This window comes from Pelophylax lessonae, assembly GCF_965119305.1.
Source record: "Pelophylax lessonae genome assembly, chromosome: 10".
NCBI lineage: Eukaryota > Metazoa > Chordata > Amphibia > Anura > Ranidae > Pelophylax > Pelophylax lessonae.
Window position 1 is genome coordinate 209,207,451 of NC_138777.1, and position 25,000 is coordinate 209,232,450.

Here is a 25,000-nt window from a genome sequence, read left to right on the forward strand (position 1 = left end):
TGTGGATGTCAGCGGATGACCATCCGCTCAGTTCTGTTCCGTTTTATTGGAATGGAACAGAACCCTATTTTTCTTCCATTTAAAAAACGGAAAGGGCGCAAAATCTGATGTCAGCGGTGTCATCCGCTGACATCCGCAATCCCCTAGACATACATTATGGCCTCTTTCACACGGAGCGGACCGTATTTCGATCCGCTCTGGCACTTTTTTTTATTACGGACACGGATGACACTTGTGTCATCCGGTCCGTATGTCCGCATATCATCCCATCTGTTTGCGGATGATATACAGACATAATGTATGTCTAGGGGATTGCGGATGTCAGCAGGTGACACCACTGACATCCGATTTTGCGTTCTTTCCGTTTTTTAAACGGAAGAAAAATAGAGTTCTGTCCCGTTCCAAAAAAACGGAACAGAACTGAGCCGATGGTCATCCGCTGACATCCGCAATCCCATTGCCATGCATTATGTCCGTACATCACCCGCAAACGGATGGGGTGATATACGGACATACGGAACGCCCGTGTGAAAAAGGCCTAAGTCCTTCAGCACTGTGCTGTCCACGCTCCAGCTGGTCCTGGTCCCGGGTGCGTCCATCTTTGCTCAGTCTTCCTTCGGAGTTTGCTCCCTCTGGCCTCTTGAATAGCCGGACCGCGATGTCACTCCTGCGCATGCATGTGGTAGTCACTATAATGGCACAAAGTGGGTGACTTAAATCTGGTCTGAATTGCGCATGCATGGCTCAGATTGCATTGCTGCTGGGAGAAGCATTTATAACAAGAGACCACGTGGGACTCTTCTGTTACAAAAACACCACCGGTCAGCAGTTTTTTAATGTTAGACATTAATACTGCTTCAAAGAATTCGTATATAAGCCATTATTGTCTAATTACAAGAGTACCGTATATTCTTGAATCTTGGTGTGCTTTGTGTATCTCTTCCTGATCTGTGCAGTAATCCATTGTGAGATTTCCTGTAATAAAGACCGCTCACTGCTGCTCTCTGTCCTTGTGCAGGGAGAATGGTCCTGTCTCCGCCCACTCCTGTATTTTTCTGCAGGCAGCCTGTAGTGGGTGGGGTCTTCTGGGCCCCTCCCACAGCTCTGCTCTCTGCACAAGCTTTGCACAGCACAGAGATGTCATGGATATTTTTACAAGGTAATATCTATGTTCAACAAATGCCTATAAAAACCCAAAGTGGATTTATATTTTGTGGCTTTTGTGGAATATACTGTATATAAAGTTTTTGTGCCCGGAGTTCAGCCTGAAACTAAGGTTACACGGTACAATATTTTGCAACACTTGTCCATCAGTTCATAGTGATGAAGATCCAGCTGTAGTTCTGTCGTCATTTTTGTAGTTTCAGTGCAGAAACGGAATGAACCACAAACGGTAAATCTAAAATTAAAAAAAGTTGTTTTGGTTCTTGTATATTTGATAGAATTTCAGTGTGAGATGGAAATGTTACTGTACAATGTATCAATTTTGTTTTTTAAAGTAATGAGCCTGTTAGCTGATTGGACCTGACAGTGATCTCACTCCAGTCATTGCAGTGAATTGTAGCAGTTTCCAGACCGATATGAGTCACAAATGTAAAAATGAAATTCATCTGTTACATAATATTTGTGTCATTGTATCATTCCAGGAATGAGAGCGGACAGACTGCGCCTGTTATGTAATGTTTATATAAATCAGGTTGTCAGTGAGCGCCATTACTAATCACATTTTGGTCTTTTTTATCTTTCAGTGCTGCTGACCGCCATCAACTGCTATAGTGTTAAAGCGGCGACGCGTGTCCAGGACGCATTTGCTGCGGCGAAGCTGTTGGCTCTGTGTCTCATCATCCTTCTGGGCTTCATACAGTTGGGCAGAGGTGAGCTTCTTCCTCCTGTTGTACAGCTGCTGCCAAATCACGTAGTCACATGACTCTCATTTGCTGCTGTGGCGCAAAATTTCATCTATTTATCTACCCTTTTTTTTGCCCATGTACTTTGTAAGCTGCAGGGTCACACAGGTACCTTCTGCCCCGCATGGCTGTCCGACAACATAGCTGGCAAGGAGACGGTTGCAAGTTAACCAGTGCTTGTCTTGGCTACAAACACTTGCCTGAGTCAAGTGGTGGCAAAAGGAATGCAGAGGGAGAGGGGATGCCAGCCGTGCCATCTTAGGAGTATTAAAGGGCCCCGGGCAATGCAGTGCACTGGGGCCCTGCCTACAAAATCACCCATAAAAATACAAATTATCGATAAGGCGATATTTATTGATACAGCAGTGCCAGGCTAATGACCGCTTCCAAGTTGGGTCCGGTGAACACATACACAGACGGGAGTCATATTGGACTGTCCTGTGTGTACCTGTTCCCATGGAGGCGGACAGGCATTCCTGCAGTTGTGGGCTCCCCCTCCACGGCCCAAGTGGCCTGACAGCAGCGCAGGGCCAACAGGCACTTGCCACCTGCTAGGTTCGGCGGCTGGATGCACATAGGAATCAAGACTAAGGCTTCTTTCACACGGCCGCTCAGTTTATTTCGTCCGCTGCGGCACTTTTTTTGTTTTGTTTTACAGACACGGATGACACTTGTGTCATCTGGTCCGTATGTCCGCATATAATCCCATCCGTTTGCGGATGATATACGGACATAATGTATGTCTATGGGATTGCGGATGACACCGCTGACATCCGATTTTACGTCCTTTCCATATGGAAGAAAAATAGGGTTCTGTTCCGTTCCAAAAAACGGAACAGAACTAAAAGGACGCAATTCGGATGTCAGCGGATGGTCATCCACTGACATCCGCAATCCCATTGACATGGATTATGTCCGTATATCATCCGCAAACGGATAGGGTGATATACGGACATACGGAACGCCCGTGTGAAAGGGGCCTAAGGCTTGGCTGGGTCGCTGGGCATGTGGGGCCCCCGGCAACTGCCCAGCATGCCCATTCGGTAAGATGGCCCTGTGTGTCAGCCTCCTGTCCCTCTGCATTTCTCTTGCTGCAGCTGTCTCCTTGCTAGCTACATTGTTGACGGCTGCCGGAAGAGGGAGAGGGTGCTCCTATCTGGCCTCCTAGCTAGGCCTAAAAAGCATGTAGGAGTACTACAATGTACTTTGTCCCCTGGTGGACTAAACACTGAAAAAAAAAGTTGGAAGTGAGTTTTTCTTCTTTCAGGGCTTGTTCACCCCAGAGGCATAGCCAAAGCGGATGTTCTTTCACACAGTGCAGAAATGCGCCGCCTTATGCAGACACACTTCACACTTGGTTGCCTTTTGGTGTGAAGGGGCCCTTAATGACTGACTTAATGACTGGTGGGTTCACCCATTGTGATTGCAGATAGTTGGCATACCAGTATCGCATAGCAAAGCCCTGTATTTAAAAGGAACCTATAATTTAGCCATATAGGTTGAACCAACTTAGAGACGTTGACATTCAGTGCCAGGACAAGGTCCTATAGCGCCCAAGGCAAAAAAACAAAATAGGCTTTTACCCCATAAGCTGTGAACTGGCAGCAGAGGTTGTAGATCCTGCCCTCTCTGCCCCCCCCCCCCCCCACCACCATCCCTTCCATTTTGCTGAAGTGCCCAGGGCAGCTGCTTCTGCATGCCCCTGGGCCCGGCTGACAGTTTGACCAATTAGGGCCAAATGACCGCATCCACAGCCCGCCTGCCCCCTTGGCTTTTATTCTTACCAAGCCCCGCTACAGCAATTCAGCCTGTCTAACCCCCACCCCACCCTTTGTGACAGTGTACAGGCCATGTGGTTGGCAACCCACTGTCACATGGTCCACCATGTCTGGAAGTATAAATATAAAGGCTTTGGCTTTTTTTTTTCTTCTTTCACTTTAATTTTGTATTAGAAATGATAAGGAAAGTAGACTGTTACAAAACAAAAATACTATGGGAAAATGTGATCAAAGTCAAAAGGAGTTTCTCTGCAGCTATTGAACATTAAACAATGATAAAGGAATGAGGGACCATTGGTCCAAGCAACATAGTATTGTTAGATGATCAATTATCAGAGCCCTGCCTGGAATTGCTATGCGCTTTGTTTCTGAAAAAGGCTCATCGATTCGGGGCCCTAGAACTAGAAAGAACGGTATAGTCGTCCATGGGAACAAAAAGAGGTACCGCTCTTATGGGCAAAAAGGCAATACTAAAGCGGAGAGGTTCAGAAAGGAAAGATGAAAAGGTGAGACAATGGAAAAGGGAAACAAGAGAGCCAAAAAAAAAAGGGGGGGGGGGAGTAGGAGCCCATCTCTGTCCCAGAGCCCCACATTGGGTACGTTAACACGTCATGTTAGATTACAGTTCCAGGAAGTGCGTAGGCGGCTGCGTAGATGGGGAAATCTAACTTGGTACGTAAAAAAAAAATTTATATCGGTTGATATTGCCGTTCGTTCACCAGGGTACCGTGCACCCAACTTTTCACTTCGTCAAAGCTTTTGTTACTTTGCCCCAGTGAGCCAATGGGGGGAGGTGGAGTGCAAAGGAGGAAAGTATCAGCTGCTGAGGGGCTTTTACCAGTTCCTTTTAGCATGTGCGTTCCTTTAAGAGGAATGTAATCTGATATTTGAAACGGTTATGCACACTCAGGAGCTGAGAAATAGCTTAAGGTCGAAAAAGGGAAGGAAGATAAATCACTTTAAGTGAGCCTGCACAGTTATCTTTATATTTAGGATGGAATATTGTTGCACCATCCCACTTGTGACGAGTTCCCGAGGAACATCTCCCGCACTCTGAGATTAACGTTTCCTTTAAGGGCAAGAGGTATTATGTGATTTTAAAGCAGTTATTAGTTTTGGAAGAATTATGCAATTATTCCTGGGGTGCTGCAACGCGCGTGTGTGCGCACTCCGACAGCTCAGTCCCCCCAACCCCCCCCCCGACCTCTCGCTGCTGCCGCTTGCTCTGCCAGCAGCCGTCACAAGAGTTGAACACCTCGACTGGAATTAACATGATAAATTCACTGCTTGCCTCATCAGAAAATCTCCCCCTAAGAGGATTATGGACAAATCCCGAGCTCTTGGGCTGGCTTTGTACCTAAAGCAACCTGTTTTCTGTCTGCGCCGGTGCTTTACCCGCCGCTAGTCTGCTCAGACTCCCAGCGAATGTTTATCTAATTCCTGGAGACTCGCGGTTCTCTCCAACCGAAGTACAAATTATAGCAAATTGCTGATTAGCATTACAAGAGGAACCGCAGTCAGAAGAGTGAAAACTTCCGTTAGAGCAGCTTCGGGTCAGACCTCTCTGCAAGCCTACATCTGCGCATAAAATATGACACTGTCAGAGCTGCATACAGGTGATCATCACTGCCAGTCTCCTTTTTCCTTCACCCACCTGCAGCGCCTGATGGCTGTTCCACCTTTAAACCCATCTGGATGCCAGTTTTCATCTCCTGAACTGTGGTGGATCTGAGCCCAATGAGATGCAACCAGGGTGTTCTGATTTTAAAATAAAATCCTTTTCGCTTTGATTAAATTCCTTTTATTTTTTTTATTTTTTTTAACAGAAAAGTAAATTCCTTTATTTAGGTCCCAGTGATGTCCTCACTGGGTCTCTGTGCTTGTCTATGCCATGCAGGAAAATTATGACTGGTGGGAGGGGCTGGCAGGGTGCTGTACATCAGTGATCCCCAACCCTGGCCCTCAGGGCCCACTAACAGGCCAGGTTCGCAAGATAACTGAAATACCTCACAGGTGATATAATTTGCTGCTCAGTGATTGCAGTATTCTAGTCTGCATCTCTCCAAGGTAATACTTAAAATCTGGCCTGTTAGTGGGCCCTGAGGACCGAAGTTGAGGACCACTGCTGTACATGACTTCCTGAAAACATCTCAGGAGCCCTCAATCCTGATGCAGGCAACAGGAGGAGGTATGCAAATATCAAAATTACCTTATGGGTGGGTCAGTCTGGAGGTGGGTGTTCCTAGGCGGGCTGTATTTGCAGAGGTAAGGCCCACATGTAATGCTGAGCCTTCATGACTGCAAGATCTGAAATTCAGTGACTGAAAGGGGCTGGCGGGTCAGGGTGAGGAGGAAAGAGCTTAGATGATGATGGACATCCTCCAGCCAGGAAATGAGTCTGGCTCTATCGGACTTGCTGCAGCTTCTAATGCACATTTTGAAAAGCTCACAGTGTGCAGTGAAGTCAGAGTAAGGCATTTCAGTCCAGGAGAGGAGCCGCTACAACTGCAAGAGTGAAGGGGAGGCCGGAGGAGGTCAACCAGAAGGTTTTGGATGCCCCCAATATGGTGGTGAGGCTCAACCGTTTGCTCCCCTGCAGCCTGCCTTGTCTAGTGGGAAGGACAGATGGTTGGGCGTTGAGCTCAGGTTTGAGGGTTGCAGGTGTGCTCATACCACTCCTCAGAACCCAGATCTCAATACAGATGAACAAAAGCAGAGTTTTGCCCATTGGGACTTTAAATGGAAATGCCACACAACCAGTAATAAAAACATAGTACAGTTTATTGGGTTTATGTCAGCAATAGAACTGGGAAAAGGTGTCATGATGTCAAACAGTTGGCCCAAAACTATACAAATCCATTACATACAGTAATCAAAAAGTCCATGGTAAATGTGTCATGGCATCTATGGTGACCCGACGCGTTTGGTGAGTTCAGTCTCCCTCTTCAGGGGTTGATGCATAGACATAATCTATAAAGTAAAATGGTTAAAAAATAATATAGTAATGGACATGTAAATGTGATAGGTAGTTTGAAATGTGGAAATTAGACTTGCAGTCGCAAACTGAAGAATGCTGCATGCCAAAGCCGCACCGGAGACGTTTGACCCAGGAGCTGTGGATAAAGGATCCAAAATGGGCCAGCAGCACAAAACCAGACCGATGGGGGGGAACAAGCACACAGAACCATCCAACATGACCTGCCATGATGTTGGCTAGAGAAAAAGGGTGTATATGGGTGGTGATGTGCACAATAAATTAAAAATAAATAAAAAAGTGTAAAAAAATTAGTGAGAAAATATTAAAATAATGAACAAATGGCCAAGAGCTACCACATGGTACAATTGGGAATGGTGAAAGTGACCTGCATAGCTGAGTTAAATGAGAATCCACATGTGAGACTGGGTGGACGCCCAGGTTTGAAGGTTTCAGGTGCGCTCAGAACTCGGATCTCCAGACAGATGTAGGTCATCGAGAAGGAAGAGCGCGAGTTACTGCTGTGATATTTGCATTGCAAAACTACCAGAATCTGAAAGCTGAGACTTTTACATTCTGCAGCATAGAGAGAGCTGTGAAATCAATTAAAGGTCACACCAGCTATAGAGATTTGTAGAAGACTAAATACAGACTTTGTAATATATGTGTGTGTGTATATTCTATCTATCTATCTATCTATCTATCTATCTATCTATCTATCTATCTATCTATCTATCTATCTATCTATCTATCTATCTATCTATCTATCTATCTATCTATCTATCTATCTATCTATCTATCTATCTATCTATCTATCTATCTATCTATCTATCTATCTATCTATCTATCTATCTATCTATCTATCTATCTATCTATCTATCTATGAGATCTGACCTTCAGTCTTGCACAGTTGTAGCGGCTCCTCTCCTGGACTGAATCGGCTGACTCAGATTTCACCGCACACTGTGAGCTTCTCAGTGTGCATTAGAAGCTGCAGCAAGCCAGATAGTGCCAGCATCATCTAGTCCTTTCTTCCCCTACCTAATGGGCCATACACGCTATACAATTTTCTGAAGATTTTTTCCTTCAGACCTACCAAAACCATATAATATAAGGTCAAACCTAAACACTTTCAATTTGTATGCAATCTGGCAGGCCCTTGCACTACATAGAAAAGGTAAATCTGATTCTGAAGGAAATCTAACCACAAAAGTTGGATAGTGTGTATCCAGCTTAACTGTCCCTGGCCCACCCCCTTTCATTCGTTGGGGTTCAATTGTTTGTCATGGGAACTTTGCATCACATGTAGGTGTTGCCATGCAAATAAAGCTTGCCTTGGATTGCAATGCTCACCCCTCCCAACGGGCACCCACCCATCTAGGTATTTTGATAATTCCTGTAACTTCTCCTGCTGCTTGCATCAAGACTGAGGAGTACAAGATGCAGGGCACTGTGGTGTGTGGTGTGTGGTGTGTTCGGGAAGTTATGTACAGCCATGATCTACCTGCATTGCATAGAGTAGCACAGAGATCCAGTGATGAAATCACTAGGTCTAAAATAAGGAATGTAATGTAAAGCTTTTGTTTACTGTAGGAATTTCATTACTATGTTGAGGGAGAATTAGGATAGGTAACCTATAAGTAAATTACATTTTTACTTTAGCAGGAAACATTCATATAAAATGTTGATGAATATAGTGGAGGTCGCTCTCTGGTTGATGATGAATCTTGGCTGCAGTGTGGTTTGAACATTATTCGATAATGATGATCGCACAGCTGAGTGGCTGACCTCAGCCAGTTACATTTGGGAAGGAACCATCTGTGCATTTTTGCAGCAGATAAGACGTCTGGAAGAGTCAGTTGTGGGAGCAACTTCTGATAATTACAGATGACCCCTAATCTACAGCCTGCAGTCTCTGGGCCTCTCCTCGTGTAGCGTGTCTGCAGTCTCTGGGCCCTCCCTCATGTAGCAGCGTGTCTGCAGTCTCTGGCCCCCCCCTCGTGTAGCGTGTCTGCAGTCTCTGGGCCCCCCCTCGTGTAGCAGCGTGTCTGCAGTCTCTGGGCCCCCCCTCATGTAGCAGTGTGTCTGCAGTCTCTGGGCCCTCCCTCATGTAGCAGCGTGTCTGCAGTCTCTGGGCCCCCCCTCATGTAGCAGCGTGTCTGCAGTCTCTGGGCCCCCCCTTGTGTAGCGTGTCTGCAGTCTCTGGGCCCTCCCTCATGTAGCAGCGTGTCTGCAGTCTCTGGGCCCCCCCCCCCTCGTGTAGCAGCATGTCTGCAGTCTCTGGGCCCCCCCTCATGTAGCAGCGTGTCTGCAGTCTCTGGGCCCCCCCTCGAGTAGCAGCGTGTCTGCAGTCTCTGGGCCCCCCCTCATGTAGCAGCGTGTCTGCAGTCTCTGGGCCCTCCCTTGTGTAGCGTGTCTGCAGTCTCTGGGCCCCCCCTCATGTAGCAGCGTGTCTGCAGTCTCTGGGCCCCCCCTCGTGTAGCGTGTCTGCAGTCTCTGGGCCCCCCCTCGTGTAGCGTGTCTGCAGTCTCTGGCCCCCCCCCTCGTGTAGTGTGTCTGCAGTCTCTGCCCCCCCCCCCTTGTGTAGCAGCGTGTCTGCAGTCTCTGGGCCCCCCCTCGTGTAGCAGCGTGTCTGCAGTCTCTGGGCCCCCCCTCGTGTAGCAGCGTGTCTGCAGTCTCTGGCCCCCCCCTCGTGTAGCGTGTCTGCAGTCTCTGGCCCCCCCCTCGTGTAGTGTGTCTGCAGTCTCTGCCCCCCCCCTCGTGTAGCAGCGTGTCTGCAGTCTCTGGGCCCTCCCTCGTGTAGCGTGTCTGCAGTCTCTGGGCCCTCCCTCGTGTAGCGTGTCTGCAGTCTCTGGGCCCCCCCTTGTGTTGCAGCGTGTCTGCAGTCTCTGGGCCCCCCCTTGTGTTGCAGCATGTCTGCAGTCTCTGGGCCCCCCCTTGTGTTGCAGCGTGTCTGCAGTCTCTGGGCCCCCCCTTGTGTTGCAGCGTGTCTGCAGTCTCTGGGCCCCCCCTCGTGTAACAGCGTGTCTGCAGTCTCTGGGCCCCCCCTCGTGTAGCAGCGTGTCTGCAGTCTCTGGCCCCCCCCCTCGTGTAGCGTGTCTGCAGTCTCTGCCCCCCCCCCCTCGTGTATCAGCGTGTCTGCAGTCTCTGGGCCCTCCCTCATGTAGCGTGTCTGCAGTCTCTGGGCCCTCCCTCGTGTAGCGTGTCTGCAGTCTCTGGGCCCTCCCTCGTGTAGCGTGTCTACATTCTCTGGGCCCTCCCTCGTGTAGCGTGTCTGCAGTCTCTAGGCCCCCCCCTTGTGTTGCAGCGTGTCTGCAGTCTCTGGGCCCCCCCTCGTGTAGCAGCGTGTCTGCAGTCTCTGGGCCCCCCCTCGTGTAGCAGCGTGTCTGCAGTCTCTGGCCCCCTCCCCCTCGTGTAGCGTGTCTGCAGTCTCTGACCCCCCCCCCTCGTGTAGCAGCGTGTCTGCAGTCTCTGGGCCCTCCCTCGTGTAGCATGTCTGCAGTCTCTGGGCCCTCCCTTGTGTAGCAGCCTGTCTGCAGTCTCTGGCCCCCCCCCCCCTCGTGTAGAGGCGTGTCTGCAGTCTCTGGCCCCCCCTTGTGTAGCAGCGTGTCTGCAGTCTCTGGGCCCCCCCTTGTGTAGCAGCGTGTCTGCAGTCTCTGGGCCCCCCCTTGTGTAGCAGCGTGTCTGCAGTCTCTGGGCCCCCCCTTGTGTAGCAGCGTGTCTGCAGTCTCTGGGCCCCCCTTGTGTAGCAGCGTGTCTGCAGTCTCTGGGCCCCCCCTCGTATCGCGTGTCTGCAGTGGAAAATAGATAAAAAACAGAGGGCACACTGGCCCAGTGCATTATCCATATTAGTGTTCTGAGGACAACCCAAGTCCTAGAGGGCAGCAAAGCTGTGTCTTAATATTGACCTGAGACCGCAGAGCTCTCATCTGGCTTGGACTACCACACCAATGCACAGGAGAATATCAGTGCAGTATGTCTGCACTCTCTGCCCCCCCCCCCTTGTGGCATGTCTGCACTCTCTGGCCCCCCCTTGTCGCATGTCTGCGCTCTTGCCCTCTCTCGTCGCATGTCTGCCCTCTGTACGCTTTCTGTAGCAGTACATTCACTATATATAGATGTCAGGGAGGCCCCGTTTTTAGAAGAGTTGACCATCACTGGTATAGACAGATCTCAGAGGCCCAGATGTTGACCTGTCTCCTGTGCGCACCATATTTCAGTATTTTAGTTGCAGTACTCACTTTTTTTTTATTTTTTATTTTTTGATTACATTTGTGTGTCAGTTCTGTACAGTTGACATCCTCCAGTTTTCGGTCCTGTCCTCCGAGTCAGGGAGATCGCTCAGATTAGACTTCTTCCTACATTCAATCCTATGTGTTGTCTGATAAGCAAAGTGCCGAGTCAGCAGAACAGTGTAAGACAAAAGCACATTCACATGGCGCTGTGATTTCTGAGGAGTCTGTTTACTGCCTCTGATGACAGACGGCTGATTATGAGCATTGAGTGGAACATTCAGGCTTCATTCACACAAGTGAAGGAGGTTATAGGCGGTCATAATACCGAATATGCAAGAAATTTTGTTCTAAGATGTAAGTCCAAAAAATGTCCAAGGCACTAGGGGCAGACTTTTTGGTGGAGTTTAGCAGACTCTGGGTATAGACAGACAAAAACAAAAGCAGAAAAGCGCCTCTCAGTGCAGTAAGACGGTGTATTTTAATAAACCCCACAACAGGGCTACATACAGTTGTGCTCATAAGTTTACATACCCTGGCAGAATTTATGATTTCTTGGCCATTTTTCGGAGAATATGAATGATAACACAAAAACTTTCCTTTCACTCATGGTTAGTGTTTGGCTGAAGGCATTTATTATCAATCAGCTGTGTTTACTCTTTTTAAATCATAAGGACAACAGAAACTACCCAAATGACCCTGATCAAAAGTTTACATACCCTGGTGATTTTGGCCTTATAACATTGACACAAAGGGGTTTGAATGGCAATTAAAGGTAACCATCCTCACCTGTGATCTGTTTGCTTGTAATTAGTGTGTGTGTATAAAAGGTCAATGAGTTTCTGGACTCCTGACAGACCCTTGCATCTTTCATCCAGTGCTGCACTGACGTTTCTGGATTCTGAGTCATGGGGAAAGCAAAAGGATTGTGAAATGATCTGGGGGAAAAGGTAGTTGAACTGTATAAAACAGGAAAGGGATATAAAAAGATATCCAAGGAATTGAGAAAGCCAATCAGCAGTGTTCAAACTCTAATCAAGAAGTGGAAAATGAGGGGTTCTGTTGAAACCAAACCACGGTCAGGTAGACCAACTAAAATTTCAGCAACAACTGCCAGGAAAATTGCATGGGGTGAATATGTATAAGGAACGGACATCCAAAGAAAGCCAATGGTAATGGCTCTCCCAGGAATATGGTCTAAGAAGCTACAAGAGGTGGACCCCATCCCTAATATGAGTGTTATTCTTGTGCCAGTGGCCTGTTGAGCAAAGTAGGAAAACTTCTTCTTTTTTTTTCCTCACGTTCTCTATGCTTTTGTTCAGTGTGCTCCTATAGGTGTTGGGGATCTCAAAACCCAAGAACAAAGAAAGACCCTTAGACCCGGTTCACACTTCTGCGTGTGCCGGGTTCGCATGTCATGTCGGAGCGCACTGCTCCGACATGACATGCGATCAGCTGTGCGGTGCGAGTATAGCCATACAGTTTGTATGGCTAAATTCGCACCGCAGCAAAGACGCACAGGAGGCATTTTTGCTGCCGCATCAGGATCGGATCGCACAGCGGTTCACACTTGTGCGATCCGATCCTGTGCGAACTGCACGATCGCACTGCGATATGCGATCAAACTGGGGGTGTCGTTAAGATTACATTGACACCCCCAGCGGATCGCATATGGCAGTGTGAACTGCCGGGGGTGCGTGTGCGATGCGGGAACAGGCTGCGAATTCGCAGCCTTCCCGCATCGCAATAGTGTGAACCGAGCCTTAGTGAACCAAAGCCAAGAAATGTCAGGGTTCCTTCTTTACATCAAGATCCCCATCAGAATCCCTGCTTGCATCAGGGTCCCCATCAAAGCCTCCTTCCATTATGGTCCCCATCAGGTCTGGATGATGTGCTATCCTCCTGTCAAAGTTGGGGAATCACGTGATTGGTTGTTTGTATGTCGGCAATCCTAGCACCCAATGACAGTGACAGCCGCGTGGAGAAATAGGGTTGTTGGGAACGTTGGGGGTGAGAGGCCACTGATCCAGCAGTTGGCCTAATAAAATCCTGTAGCAGGCCATAGTTTGAAGACCTCGACATTCTAGTGATAGAAGCCATGTGCTGCTCATTCACTTGGCAGATTTATGGTTTTGTGCTGTGGTGTGTTTTTTTTTTTGGGAAGCCTGCATTTAACTCTTGCTGCAAACATGCTTTGTCTGCAGCAATCTGCTCCCTCTTCCACTGGTTTCCCAATTTATTTTCGATGAAAATTTCGGAATGTGTTGCCAGACCCATGGGCGTCCGCAGACCTTTTTTAAGGGGGGGGGGGCATCATTTTAAGGTCACCCATGCTCTTCCCCTTTTCACCCCCATAGATCCCCCTCTAGAGCAGGCCAGGGTCCCCAATAGATCCCCTTTAGAGCAGGGTACCCATAGATCCCCTTTTAGAGCAGGCCAGGACAGGGTCCGCCATAGATCCCCCTTTAGAGCAGGCCAGGACAGGGTCTGCCATAGATCCCCCTTTAGAACAGGGTCCCCATAGATTCCCCTCTTAGAGCAGGACAGGACATTTCCAGGGGGGGGGGGGGCACTTGACCCCCCTTGCCCCCCCATACGGACACCCATGGCCAGACCAAATGTTCTTTTGAATTGCATTTGAAAATGAAGGGTTATTTTTAGGAGTTGGGTTATGATAGGGCTCAGGTGAATGTTGGGGTGAGTGTTGGGTTAAGGTTTAAGGCTAAAAACTTTTAGTGATGTACGTTGAGTTTTACAACACCAGACGGTCCTACTGAGTTTCCTCAGCAATAGAGACCCTCATACTGAATCTGAGCATGTTTTATACATGTTATAAAATGTTCACATTTTCAGGAATTCCAGGAATGTAAGAGTATGAAAGGGGTTAACCGCTACTGGAAGGAGGCATTCTCTAGGGGTGAGCATGACTGGGTTGCCCATCATGTGACAGCCATGCTGTAGATTAGGCTGAGAAGCCTCACATGGCCTGAGAGGCGTCCATCAGATGCTTCAGCTCCTTACCGGCTTCAGGCATACTGGAGTTATTCCACGCTGTTGAGGAATGCAACTATTCCTAAACCTCCAGCCGCCCTCTCTTGGAGGCAAATTTGTCTGTTCCTCTCTGCTCCTTGCATGTCTCTCTGGGTCTGCTTTGGAAACTTATGCCTCGTTTCCACTGAGTGGTACGGTACGGTTCAGTACGGTACGGTTCGGTACGGTACACATTGCGTTTCCACTGCCAATAGTACCCTTTCATGATAGGCGTGGTGTAGCAGGAAAGCTGTGATAGACGATTCTCTGTCAACCAATCAAAGTTCTGCAGAGTGTAGCTCCACCCAGTTGTTACGGTACTAATGTGCTTGGTACCCCAACGAAAGGGTACCAAAAAAGTGGTATGGTACGGTTCGGAATTAGGGTACCATTCATAATGGAAACGGCATAAATAGCGTACCGTACCGAACCGAACCGTACCAGAAAGCTCAGTGGAAACGAGCCATAAGAAATATATTTCCTGATAACCTCCTAGGGCAGCTATGTCCAAACAATGGCCCTCCAGCTGTTCAGGAACTACAATTCCTATCATGCCTAGTTATGTCTGTGATTGTCAGAGATTTACAATGCCTCATGGGAATTGTAGTTCCTGAACAGTTGGAGGGCCATAGTTTGGACACCCCTGTCCTAGGGGTTCTTCTATTGCTTTTCTCTTTATTTTCCACACTGGGATAAGGGAAATGTAGCAATGCTTCCTTTAGCAGCTGCTTAAATGTTACTTTCTATTTCCGACCTTATTTTACCAACATGCTGGAATTGGATTTCTTTGAAACAGTTTGTGTGTTGCTAATGGCGCAGTTGGACATGTTAGTAACTACACACAAAAAATAAAATGTTTCTTTTGAACCTTAGGGGTGTATTTTTATATGGCAAAAAAAAAAAAAATGCAGAGTTCGTAAAAGTGGTAATATGAACATGTGTGTTTTTTTTTTTTTTTTTTATTTACATTTTTTTTTTTTATTACGTCGTTTACTAGCTGTCAAGTTCCAGCGTTCAGAACAGGTTTTCCAGCGTACATATTTTCTCTACGGGTTGAATGTTCTTCTTCATAGAATAGAGTGAATCAGGAAAAACCAGCAATATGGGCACTAGATGGAGCTGATGACCATAGGAAATACTTATTTGCTACGATTTTCCTCTCCCTTTCTTTAGTGCACATGCAGTTTCACAGGATGATTATCTCTGCAATTTTACACTTCATTGTTAAATAGCATTTATGAGTTTACATTTTCAGGAGGGTTTTTATTGTAAAAACGTAACGCCAAAAGCATTTTTTTTTTTTTTTTTTTTTGGTGTTTTGCATTTTTACAGCCTCTGCTCCAGGATGTACAAACTTTTGTGTGTTTTTATTTATTTATTTTTTTTTTACTGCCCCTAAACCTTTATGCCTCCAAACTACTCTGAAAGTGTGTGCATGGACACCTAGGCTAACATGGAGAGTTCAGAGGAATTTAAAAAAAATGCCAAATGCCCCTAAAAGCAGCTGCAAAAACGTCCTGTGTGCATGAGCCCTTATAGATACCCACCTGTTAACTCATGGAGGAACGGGTCTTTTTATGTGAGCTCATGGAAAAATGTCTGGGAGCTTCTGGAGGGGAATGTAAAAGCAAGTTGTTTTAACTTTTTAGTGCAGTGATGGACAACTGGTCTGTCTATCCTTCCATAAATCTATCCATTGCAGCTACAGTGCAGGTCAGCACCTTCTAGAGTTTGCGCCATTCCTCATTTGCAAGGGACTGCTTTGCTTCCCGATTTATACCTGATTTTCCTTGCTGTGGTATCTGGTGACACTTCTTTGAAAACCCCGCCATCATATATATTTATTATTCTATATATATATATATATATATATATATATATATGTATGTATGTATGTGTGTGTGTGTGTGTGTGTGTGTGTGTGTGTGTATATATATATATATATATATATATATATATATATATGTATATATATATATGTGTGTGTGTGTGTGTGTGTGTGTGTGTGTGTGTGTGTGTGTGTGTGTATATATGTGTGTGTGTGTGTGTGTGTGTATATATACCACGACACTACCTGCCTGGAGTTTGCATGTTCTCCCTGTGCCTGCGTGGGTTTCCTCCGGGTACTCCAGTTTCCTCCCACACTCCAAAGACATGCTGGTAGGTTAATTGGATCCTGTATAAAATTGGCCATACTATGTATGTATGAATTTGAGTTAGGGACCTTAGATTGTAAGCTCCTTGAGGGCAGTGACTGATGTGAATGTGTAATGTATATGTAAAGCGCTGCGTAAATTGACAGCGCTATATAAGTACCTGAAATAATAATATATATATATATATATATACATACATATAGTATGTGTGTGTGTATATATATATATATGTCTGCCCAGTCAAGTAGAGCTATGGGTTTACTATAGAAATGCCTGAATTCCATAAGGATCACAAGATCAGGATGGCACTCCTAAGTCAGACAGGCATTGAACAAGATTTTAAAATTCAGAGGTTTGATTGGGCCATAAATAATCAAACTCCTTAAAGCAGAACTTTACTCATAACTTTCATGTTCTTTAGAAAGGAACAGACATTCCACATTAATAGTCACGTGACCAAAATGAGTGTGCAGCAAAATTTCCTCCAGCATTGCTTACTGCTTCTTCTTGATGGAAGCTGCCGTTTTGCTGAAGCCCAGAGCCCCAGAACAGCAGTAAATCCTAAAGCAGAACTATTTTAATTTAATTTAACGGTTTCAAAAAAAGGTTAGATTCCTGGAATGTTACCTTTCACTTTGTTTGTATCCTCAACAACTGTCAAACCATCAAATGGCTGGTGTCTAAACTGATCACAAGTCCAGTACCATGGCAATTGCAGATCAGACAGAAGCAGCTTCCTTGGCTGTAAAGGATAGGAGGGTTTAATTCCGCTTTAAGACTGTAATGTTTTACATAGCTATACCTGCAAAATGGGCCAGCCTGAAGTGATCTAGCAGGACTTAATTTTCTGACCAAAGATCCACTTTAAAAATGAAACTTTTCAACTTCTCCAAACTGAAACCTGAAATGGCAATAGGCTGCTCAAAAGTAAACACGTAATTATTTTTTTGTATTTTTTTTTTTTTTTCAAATCTTCTTCTCACTTGATATTTGAACGTTTTTTTTTTTTTTTACATCCATGAATGTTTTAGCACTTTTTACATATTGGGATTTATACTTTGAGTTTACAAGCCCCAATCTATCGTTGGCAGCTGGTGGAGGGTGGAGCTGATCGTATGACATTATTCATTACCTCTGAAAACCGTTTGTCTGGAAGGTGATGGAGGTTTATTGCCCAGTCACTCTGCTCTGCCCCAGTCATCCAAGGACACTCTGTGTTGTGGGAAGGATGTCTTACTATGCTGTATGTTTTCAATAACTTCTAGGTCTTGTAATCTTTGTAACATTCTAAGACGAGTGCTAAACATTTTTGGGTAAAACAATATGCAATTTGGAAAAAAAAAAAAAAAAAAAGATTCATAGCAAGGGAGTTTAAAGTAGACCTCACTTTAGAAGTTTAATTTTGTATAGTTTTGGACTGAACAGGAAGAGTTATAATTCTATGGTCCTCTGTCCCAAACCATTGTGTCTTAAAAATGTGGCTAGTGTTTGTGTCTTTTCCCCTCCCACAATGGTGAGATTCCCCTCCGTAGATTGTGTCTTTGCCCCTCCCACATTGGTGAGATTCCTCCCCCAGTAGATTGTGTCTTTGCCCCTCCCACAATGGTGAGATTTCTCCCCCCCCAGTAGATTTTCACTGCCCCTCCCACAATAGTGAGATTTCTGCCCCCCCCCCAGTAGTTTGTGTCTCTGCCGCTCCCACATTTTTGAGATTTCCTCCCCGTAGATTGTGTCTCTGACCCCCCCTCAGTAGTTTGTGTCTCTGCCCCTCCTGCAATGGTGAGATTTCCCCCCCCCCCCCAGTAGATTGTGTCTCTGCCACTCCCACATTGGTGAGATTTCTCCCCTGTAGTTTGTGTCTCTGCTCCTCCCACAATGGTGAGATTTACCTCCAGTAGTTTCTCTGCCCCTCCCACAATATTGAGATTTCCCCCCAGTAGTTTGTGTCTCTGCCCCTCCCACAATGGTGAGATTTCCCTCCAGTAGTTTCTCTGCCCCTCCCACAATAGTGAGATTTCTCCCCTGTAGTTTGTGTCTCTGCCCCTCCCACAATGGTAAGATTTCCCTCCAGTAGTGTTTCTTCCCCTCCCACAATAGTGAGATTTCTCCCCTGTAGTTTGTGTCTCTGCCCCTCCCACAATGGTGAGATTTCCCTCCAGTAGTGTTTCTTCCCCTCCCACAATGGTGAGATTTCTCTCCTGTAGTTTGTGTCTCTGCCCCTCCCACAATGGTGAGATTTACCTCCAGTAGTTTCTCTGCCCCTCCCACAATATTGAGATTTCCCCCCAGTAGTTTGTGTGTCTGCCCCTCCCACAATGGTGAGATTTACCTCCAGTAGTTTCTTTGCCCCTCCCACAATATTGAGATTTCCCCCAGTAGTTTGTGTGTCTGCCCCTCCCACAATGGTGAGATTTACCTCCAGTAGTTTCTCTGCCCCTCCCACAATAGTGAGATTTCCCTCCAGTAGTTTCTCTGCCCCTCCCACAATATTGAGATTCCCCCCAGTAGTTTGTGTCTCTGCCCCTCCCACAATGGTGAGATTTACCTCCAGTAGTTTCTCTGCCCCTCCCACAATGGTGAGATTTCCCCCCCAGAAGTTTGTGTCTCTGCCACTCCCACAATGGGGAGATTTCTCCCCTGTAGTTTGTGTCTCTGCCACTCCCACAATGAGGAAAACGGTGTAATTGAGTTGCCTGTGTGTAAGCTACTGGTCTGTACAACGTCAATTGTAATCTGATTCCTGTTCACTCCACAGGAGATGTCCCAAGTCTGAGCCTTGAACACTCCTTCGATAACACCAGTAATGATGTCGGCAAATGGGTCTTGGCATTATACAGCGGGCTGTTTGCATATGGCGGATGGTGAGTGCCCACTTACTGACACTGTATTGTTATATTGCCCCTGTGTCACGTGGTAGTTTCTACAATGGAAGCAAACTGTTACCTAGCTTCCTTAAAATCTAAAATATTGGCAATCTTAACAGGAAAATGTATAACCACCTTCTCGAGGTCTTCAAACTAGTCATAGGGTCCTATTCACCTCCTCGATATACCATTATACACTGAATGCAGGGTGCTGTGGCGACACTCCTTTGGGGGGTGGGTCAATGACTCCTTGTTCTCCGTATGTCCTCAGTCTTTCGATAAGAATGTTGTGCATCAAACCCTGAAGACTGAGGACATCTTGTGGTTAAAAGTAGGGATGCACCGATACCTGTGTTTGTACCGACAAGTACAAGTATCGATACTTGTGGTCAAGTACTTGCCGATACCTTAGCAGTGAGATTTGAGCCCATACAAAATTAATGGGCTCAATTTGCGTTGCAAAGAATTGTGATTTGAATAGGAATGCGGTGCGCTTCCTGTCCGAATTACATGCGGTTTCTCTTGCCGCTCCTGTGTGAACCTAGGCTCAAGTCCCTAGGCTCAAATCTCTAGGTTCAAGTCCCTATCACAAGCCTGGGTTCACACAAGAGCAGTGGGGAAGCCATATGTAATTCAGACAAGAATCGCACTGTATTCCTGTTCAAATCACATGTGATTCTTTGCACTGTGATTTTGAGCTCATTCGTTTTGTGTGGGCTAAAATCGCACCGTAAAGGTATCGGTTTTAGGTATCAGAGCATTTGCACGAGTACAAGTACTCGTGCAAATGCTTAGTTATCGGTGCAACCCTTGTTAAGAGATTACTGTGGGGGACAGTCCTGAAGAAAAGGTGGGTATTGGAGGTAGATTCGCCTCTTATTTTTTTAACACTTTTTTTATGGAACATTTTTTTAAAAAAATATTGTACAGTTGGGCCCAGTAAAACCACTAATTTGCATCTGGCTCCTCCCTCTTTCAGAATTGGTTTTTAAAACAAAAAAGGCCAGATAGAGCCCTTGGCACATTTTTAAACCTAGCGGTGCCTTAGAGGGGAGTTTGAATTTCCCCTTAAGTGCTGAAAGGAAGAGTACATTACCTGAAGGTTGGCCTATGCTGGACTTTAAATTACATTTACAGCACTTTGCATTAGATGGATGTGTACCTTATACCTGGAACAAAGTGCTGCAACAACGAATCCATACATTTGATTGTTGCAGTTTTCTAATTGGCTGCTGTGGGTTGGGTTCTGTTTTATTAAATAAATGTAGTTCTGATTGGCTGCTGTGGGTTGGGTTCTGTTCTTTTGTATAAATGTAGTTCTGATTGGCTGGCTGCTGTGGGTTGGGTTCTGTTCTATTGAATAGATGTAGTCCTGATTGGCTGGCTGGCTGCTGTGGGTTGGGTTCTGTTTTATTGAATAAATGTAGTTCTGATTGGCTGCTGTGGGTTGGATTCTGTTCTTTTGTATAAATGTAGTTCTGATTGACTGGCTGCTGTGGGTTGGGTTCTGTTCTATTTAAATAGATATAGTTCTGAGTGGCTGCTGCGGGTTGGGTTCCGTTCTTTTGAATAAATGTTCTGATTGGCTGGCTGCTGTGGGTTGGGTTCTGTTCTTTTGTATAAATGTAGTTCTGATTGGCTGCTGTGGGTTGGATTCTGTTCTTTTGTATAAATGTAGTTCTGATTGACTGGCTGCTGTGGGTTGGGTTCTGTTCTATTTAAATAGATATAGTTCTGATTGGCTGCTGCGGGTTGGGTTCTGTTCTTTTGAATAAATGTAGTTCTGATTGACTGGCATCTGTGGGTCGGGTTCTGTTCTATTTATAGTTCTGATTGGCTGCTGTGGTTTGGGTTCCGTTCCTTTGAATAAATGTTCTGATTGGCTGGCTGCTGTGGGTTGGGTTCTGTTCTTTTGTATAAATGTAGTTCTGATTGGCTGCTGTGGGTTGGATTCTGTTCTTTTGTATAAATGTAGTTCTGATTGGCTGCTATGGGTTGGGTTCTGTTGTATTTAATAGATATAGTTCTGATTGGCTGCTGTGGGTTGGGTTCTGTTCTGTTCTATTTATAGTTCTGATTGGCTGCTGTGTGTTGGGTTCTGTTCTTTTGACTAAATGTAGTTCTGATTGGCTGGCTGCTGTGGGTTGGGTTCTGTTCTATTGAATAAATGTAGTTCTGATTGGCTGCTGTGGGTTGGGTTCTGTTCTTTTGTATAAATGTAGTTCTGATTGGCTGCTGTGGGTTGGGTTCTGTTCTTTTGTATAAATGTAGTTCTGATTGGCTGCTGCGGGTTGGGTTCTGTTCTATTGAAAAAATGTAGTTCTGATTGGCTGCTGTGGGTTGGGTTCTGTTCTTTTGTATAAATGTAGTTCTGATTGGCTGGCTGCTATGGGTTGGGTTCTGTTCTATTGAATAAATGTAGTTCTGACTGGTTGCTTTGGTTTTGGCACTGATTTTCTGTGTTTTCCTCCACTCTGTTTCTGGCTGCAGGAATTACTTGAACTTCGTCACTGAAGAAATGATAGAACCTTACAAGTAAGTGAACTGGCAGCTTTCACTACCCTGTCCGCTGTGGAGGGCTCATACCTCTACCAATGTTACTATGTTACATGATCCAGGAGATACATTTATGTAACAAAAAACATTTTGTATAATTTCCCTTGTCTGCAGAAACCTACCTCGCGCCATCATTATCTCTCTGCCCATTGTAACCTTGGTGTACGTCCTCACCAACCTGGCCTACTTCACCACACTTACACCGGAGGAGATGCTGACCTCTGAGGCCGTGGCCGTGGTAAGTCATTAATCTTTTTTTTTTTTTCCCAACAAATTTTTTATTGTAATGCAAGTACAATACATAATAGTGACTTACAACAGGTACATCGGTCTACAGTGAAAGGTACATATTAGTGTATCGTATACACCTTCTGTATGTGATAACATCTCAGACCATTAGGGTTCGGCATTTTCTTTGGTATCCAAGAATATATTAATATTAATAACAATAGCAAACATGGTAGCGGACGCAGCCGCTTCAGTAACTGAGAATAAGATCTAACAGCTTGTTACGGTAGATGATGACGCACACAATGGTACAAGTGTCGTATTGAGGATAGCAGGTAGATAATGTCGTGTTCCATCTGTTGTAACAAAGATAGAACCACGGTGAGGCAATGGTTGACTAGAAGAGATAGTAAGTAGTGTGTTTATTACTTCCTTTAGTAATGAGAGTTTAGGGTTTTAGGGAAATTAATTAATCCATTCCTGTGTTTCTCAATAATGGAGGCGTGAGGAGGGAAGCGGAAAGGCTTGTGTGTGAAGAGTGGTAGTACAGAAGTAGGAAAGCAATTAAAGGGTGTTAGGGGGAGAGAAAAAAGGAAGGGGTATTGCCTCCTAATCTTTCCTGCCCGGGACCGGATCAGACTATTTTCTGATATGAGCTACATTCGGTTGTCGAAAGGAAATACTGCCAACCCGACCAAATGTCTCTAAATTTGGAGGGTATGTAATTTGCTTGATGAACAAGGTCGTCCATTTCCGCAATTCGTTGAATACGTTTAAACCAATCTCTAATGGTTGGGGGATCTGGGGATTACCATTTGACGGGTATACATAACTTGGGTGCATGGCCAGAGAGCGAGAAGTATTTTGATTTTGGGATTGTAGAGTGATGAAGTCATTAATTTTTATCCTTTGTGATTAAAGAGCATATTTACAATCCAGGGAAATTAAAGAATAAATATACTGTATTTTCTAGCATATAAGACTACTTTTGAACCTCCAAAAAATCCTCCAAAAATGGGGAGTCATCTTATACACCGACGTATAATATCTCCAAGGTACCCTAAGTATAAGTATTACCGGTAGATGTAATCTCAAGACGCTGGCTGTGCGGGAATCCTGTACCGGTATACCGTATGTACCGTAGCTTCGGCTACATACAGTATACCGCGCTGAGCCAATCACGGAGAGCAATGTATTCTATTATTGAATGCAACGCCTGCTCGGATTGGCGGAGTAACATCAGCCCGCCTCTCTCTATAATACTTATACTTGGGATGATACCTTGGAGATATTATGAGAGATTACATATATTGCAGTACTTGAGGTACCTTGGAGATCTATGAGGAAATCTGATGTTTTTCAATGGTGTTGCCATGCTTCGGAAGGGAGGTAGTCTTTTACGGCGAGTATAGCCCAAAACCTATGTTTTAACTTGAAAATTAGGGGGTCGTCTTATACGCCGGAAAATACGGTAGTAAGATTTACAGTGTCACATAACCAACAGAAGAACAAAAGGTTGAGCAGCTTTGCCCACAAGAGATTAAAGGGGAACTACAGAAGAATAGGTCCAGCTGGTAAATGAATCTGTCGGTGTATAGGTTTCTATGGGGTGGACAGGTATAAAGAGATTGGGAATTACTTGGATCAGTCATAGTTACATAGTTACATAGTTTGTGAGGTTGAAAAAAGACCTCAGTCCATCCAGTTCAACCTATGATGTGTGTGTGTGTTTGCTGCTAACCATACATTGTATACCCCTGTATGTTGTGGTCTTTAAGGTGCCCATCTAATAGTCTTTTGAAACTATCAACGCTCCCCGCTGACACCACTGCCTGTGGAAGAGAATTCCACATCCTTACTGCTCTGACAGTAAAGAACCCCTTACGTAGTTTAAGGTTAAACCGTTTTTCCTCTAGTTTTAGTGAGTGGCCACGTGTCTTATTGTATTCCCTTTCTCTGAAAAGTTTGTTCCTTATGCTAGGGTCGCCAGTACAGTATTTGTACATTGATATCATATCCCCCCTCAATCGTCTCTTCTCCAGAGAGGATAAGTCCAGTACTTGTAGTCTTTCCTCATAGCTGATGTCCTCCATTCCTCTAATTATTTTTGTTTTTGCATGCCACTGCTAAGCCTGTTGTCATTCAATTGTAAGGAGCCAGCCAGTCAACTGAGAGAAGTAAAAGGGGAGAAAATTTAGATGCCAGGTGTAACATTCCACACTGGCCTGACTCCTCGTGTTCACTACGTCTATTATACTTCACCTAAATTACGTAAGTTAGCCTTCTGAACCTCTACCATGAGCTTTAGGGGTTGTGGAGAGGAGGCTGACTATACATACAATACTCTATGGTAGGGATATGCAAACTATGGCCCTCCAGCTATTGAAGAACTTCAAGTCCCATGAGGCATAACAAGACTCTGACAGCCACAAGCATTACACCCAGAGGCAGAGGCATGATGCGACTTGTAGTTTTGCAACAGCTGGAGGGCCACAGTTTGCATATCCCTGCTCTATGGCATTGTAGATGTGTTTTTAAATACAACCCTTTTTTTTTTTTTGGTCCAGGGTCTACACCTTTCATCAAGTTAACATCCTTAAACCAATATTAAAGCCTTGTTTGTGTGTGTGGTGGGGTTTTTTTTTTTTCCCTCAAATATGTTATACATACCAGAGCAGCCTCCATCCTTCTCACGTCCCACGCCGGTGCTCCTGGCTCCTCCCTCCTGCTGGGTGCCCCTGCAGCAAACCGCTTGCTCTGGGGCCACCCAAGCAGGCAATCTCCTGTGCCGCGGCTCTATCCATTCACACACCGAGCCGTTTCTCGGCCCCGCTCCCCCTCCATCTCCTTATTGGATCACTGACTATGATTGACAGCAGCGGGAGCCGATTACTATTACTATGGAGAGGCAGAGATATGTTCGCTGACACCCGTCTGTCATCCGATCCAACAAGATCCTCCTAATGCTGTCCATCTTCATCCGATCTCCCCATAGAGGAGAGCGGCTCTCTGACAGGGCCGTCTCTGCACAGTGAGCAGAAACAGACCTGTCATCTGCCTGCTCAGCGGGGATCAACCGAGCGAACCCTGCTGAGCTAGCGGAGTCCACCGAGCGGGTCCGCCCTGTGAGAAAGGGGCCTAAAGAGGGTGAGGCAAGTGGTACAAAAGGTTAGAACTGTGGGGGATGACCTGATGGAAGTAATAAAAGATTAGTTGGAGGCGTGATAGGCTTCCCGAAAGAAATTAGTTTTCAGGGATCGCCTAAAGGCAGCCAG

General features: G+C 45.7%; 1 protein-coding gene across 1 annotated transcript in view; it reads left to right on the top strand.

The window, feature by feature from the left end:
• The window catches only part of SLC7A5 (solute carrier family 7 member 5), a 60,914-nt gene that overhangs the window by 19,770 nt on the left and 16,144 nt on the right, over positions 1 to 25,000 (top strand). Inside the window, exons 2-5 of the mRNA XM_082269668.1 lie at positions 1,749 to 1,874; positions 18,833 to 18,938; positions 21,432 to 21,476; positions 21,612 to 21,735. Coding sequence (XP_082125794.1) covers positions 1,749 to 1,874; positions 18,833 to 18,938; positions 21,432 to 21,476; positions 21,612 to 21,735 — 401 coding nt within the window. The remainder of the gene's footprint in view (positions 1 to 1,748; positions 1,875 to 18,832; positions 18,939 to 21,431; positions 21,477 to 21,611; positions 21,736 to 25,000) is intronic.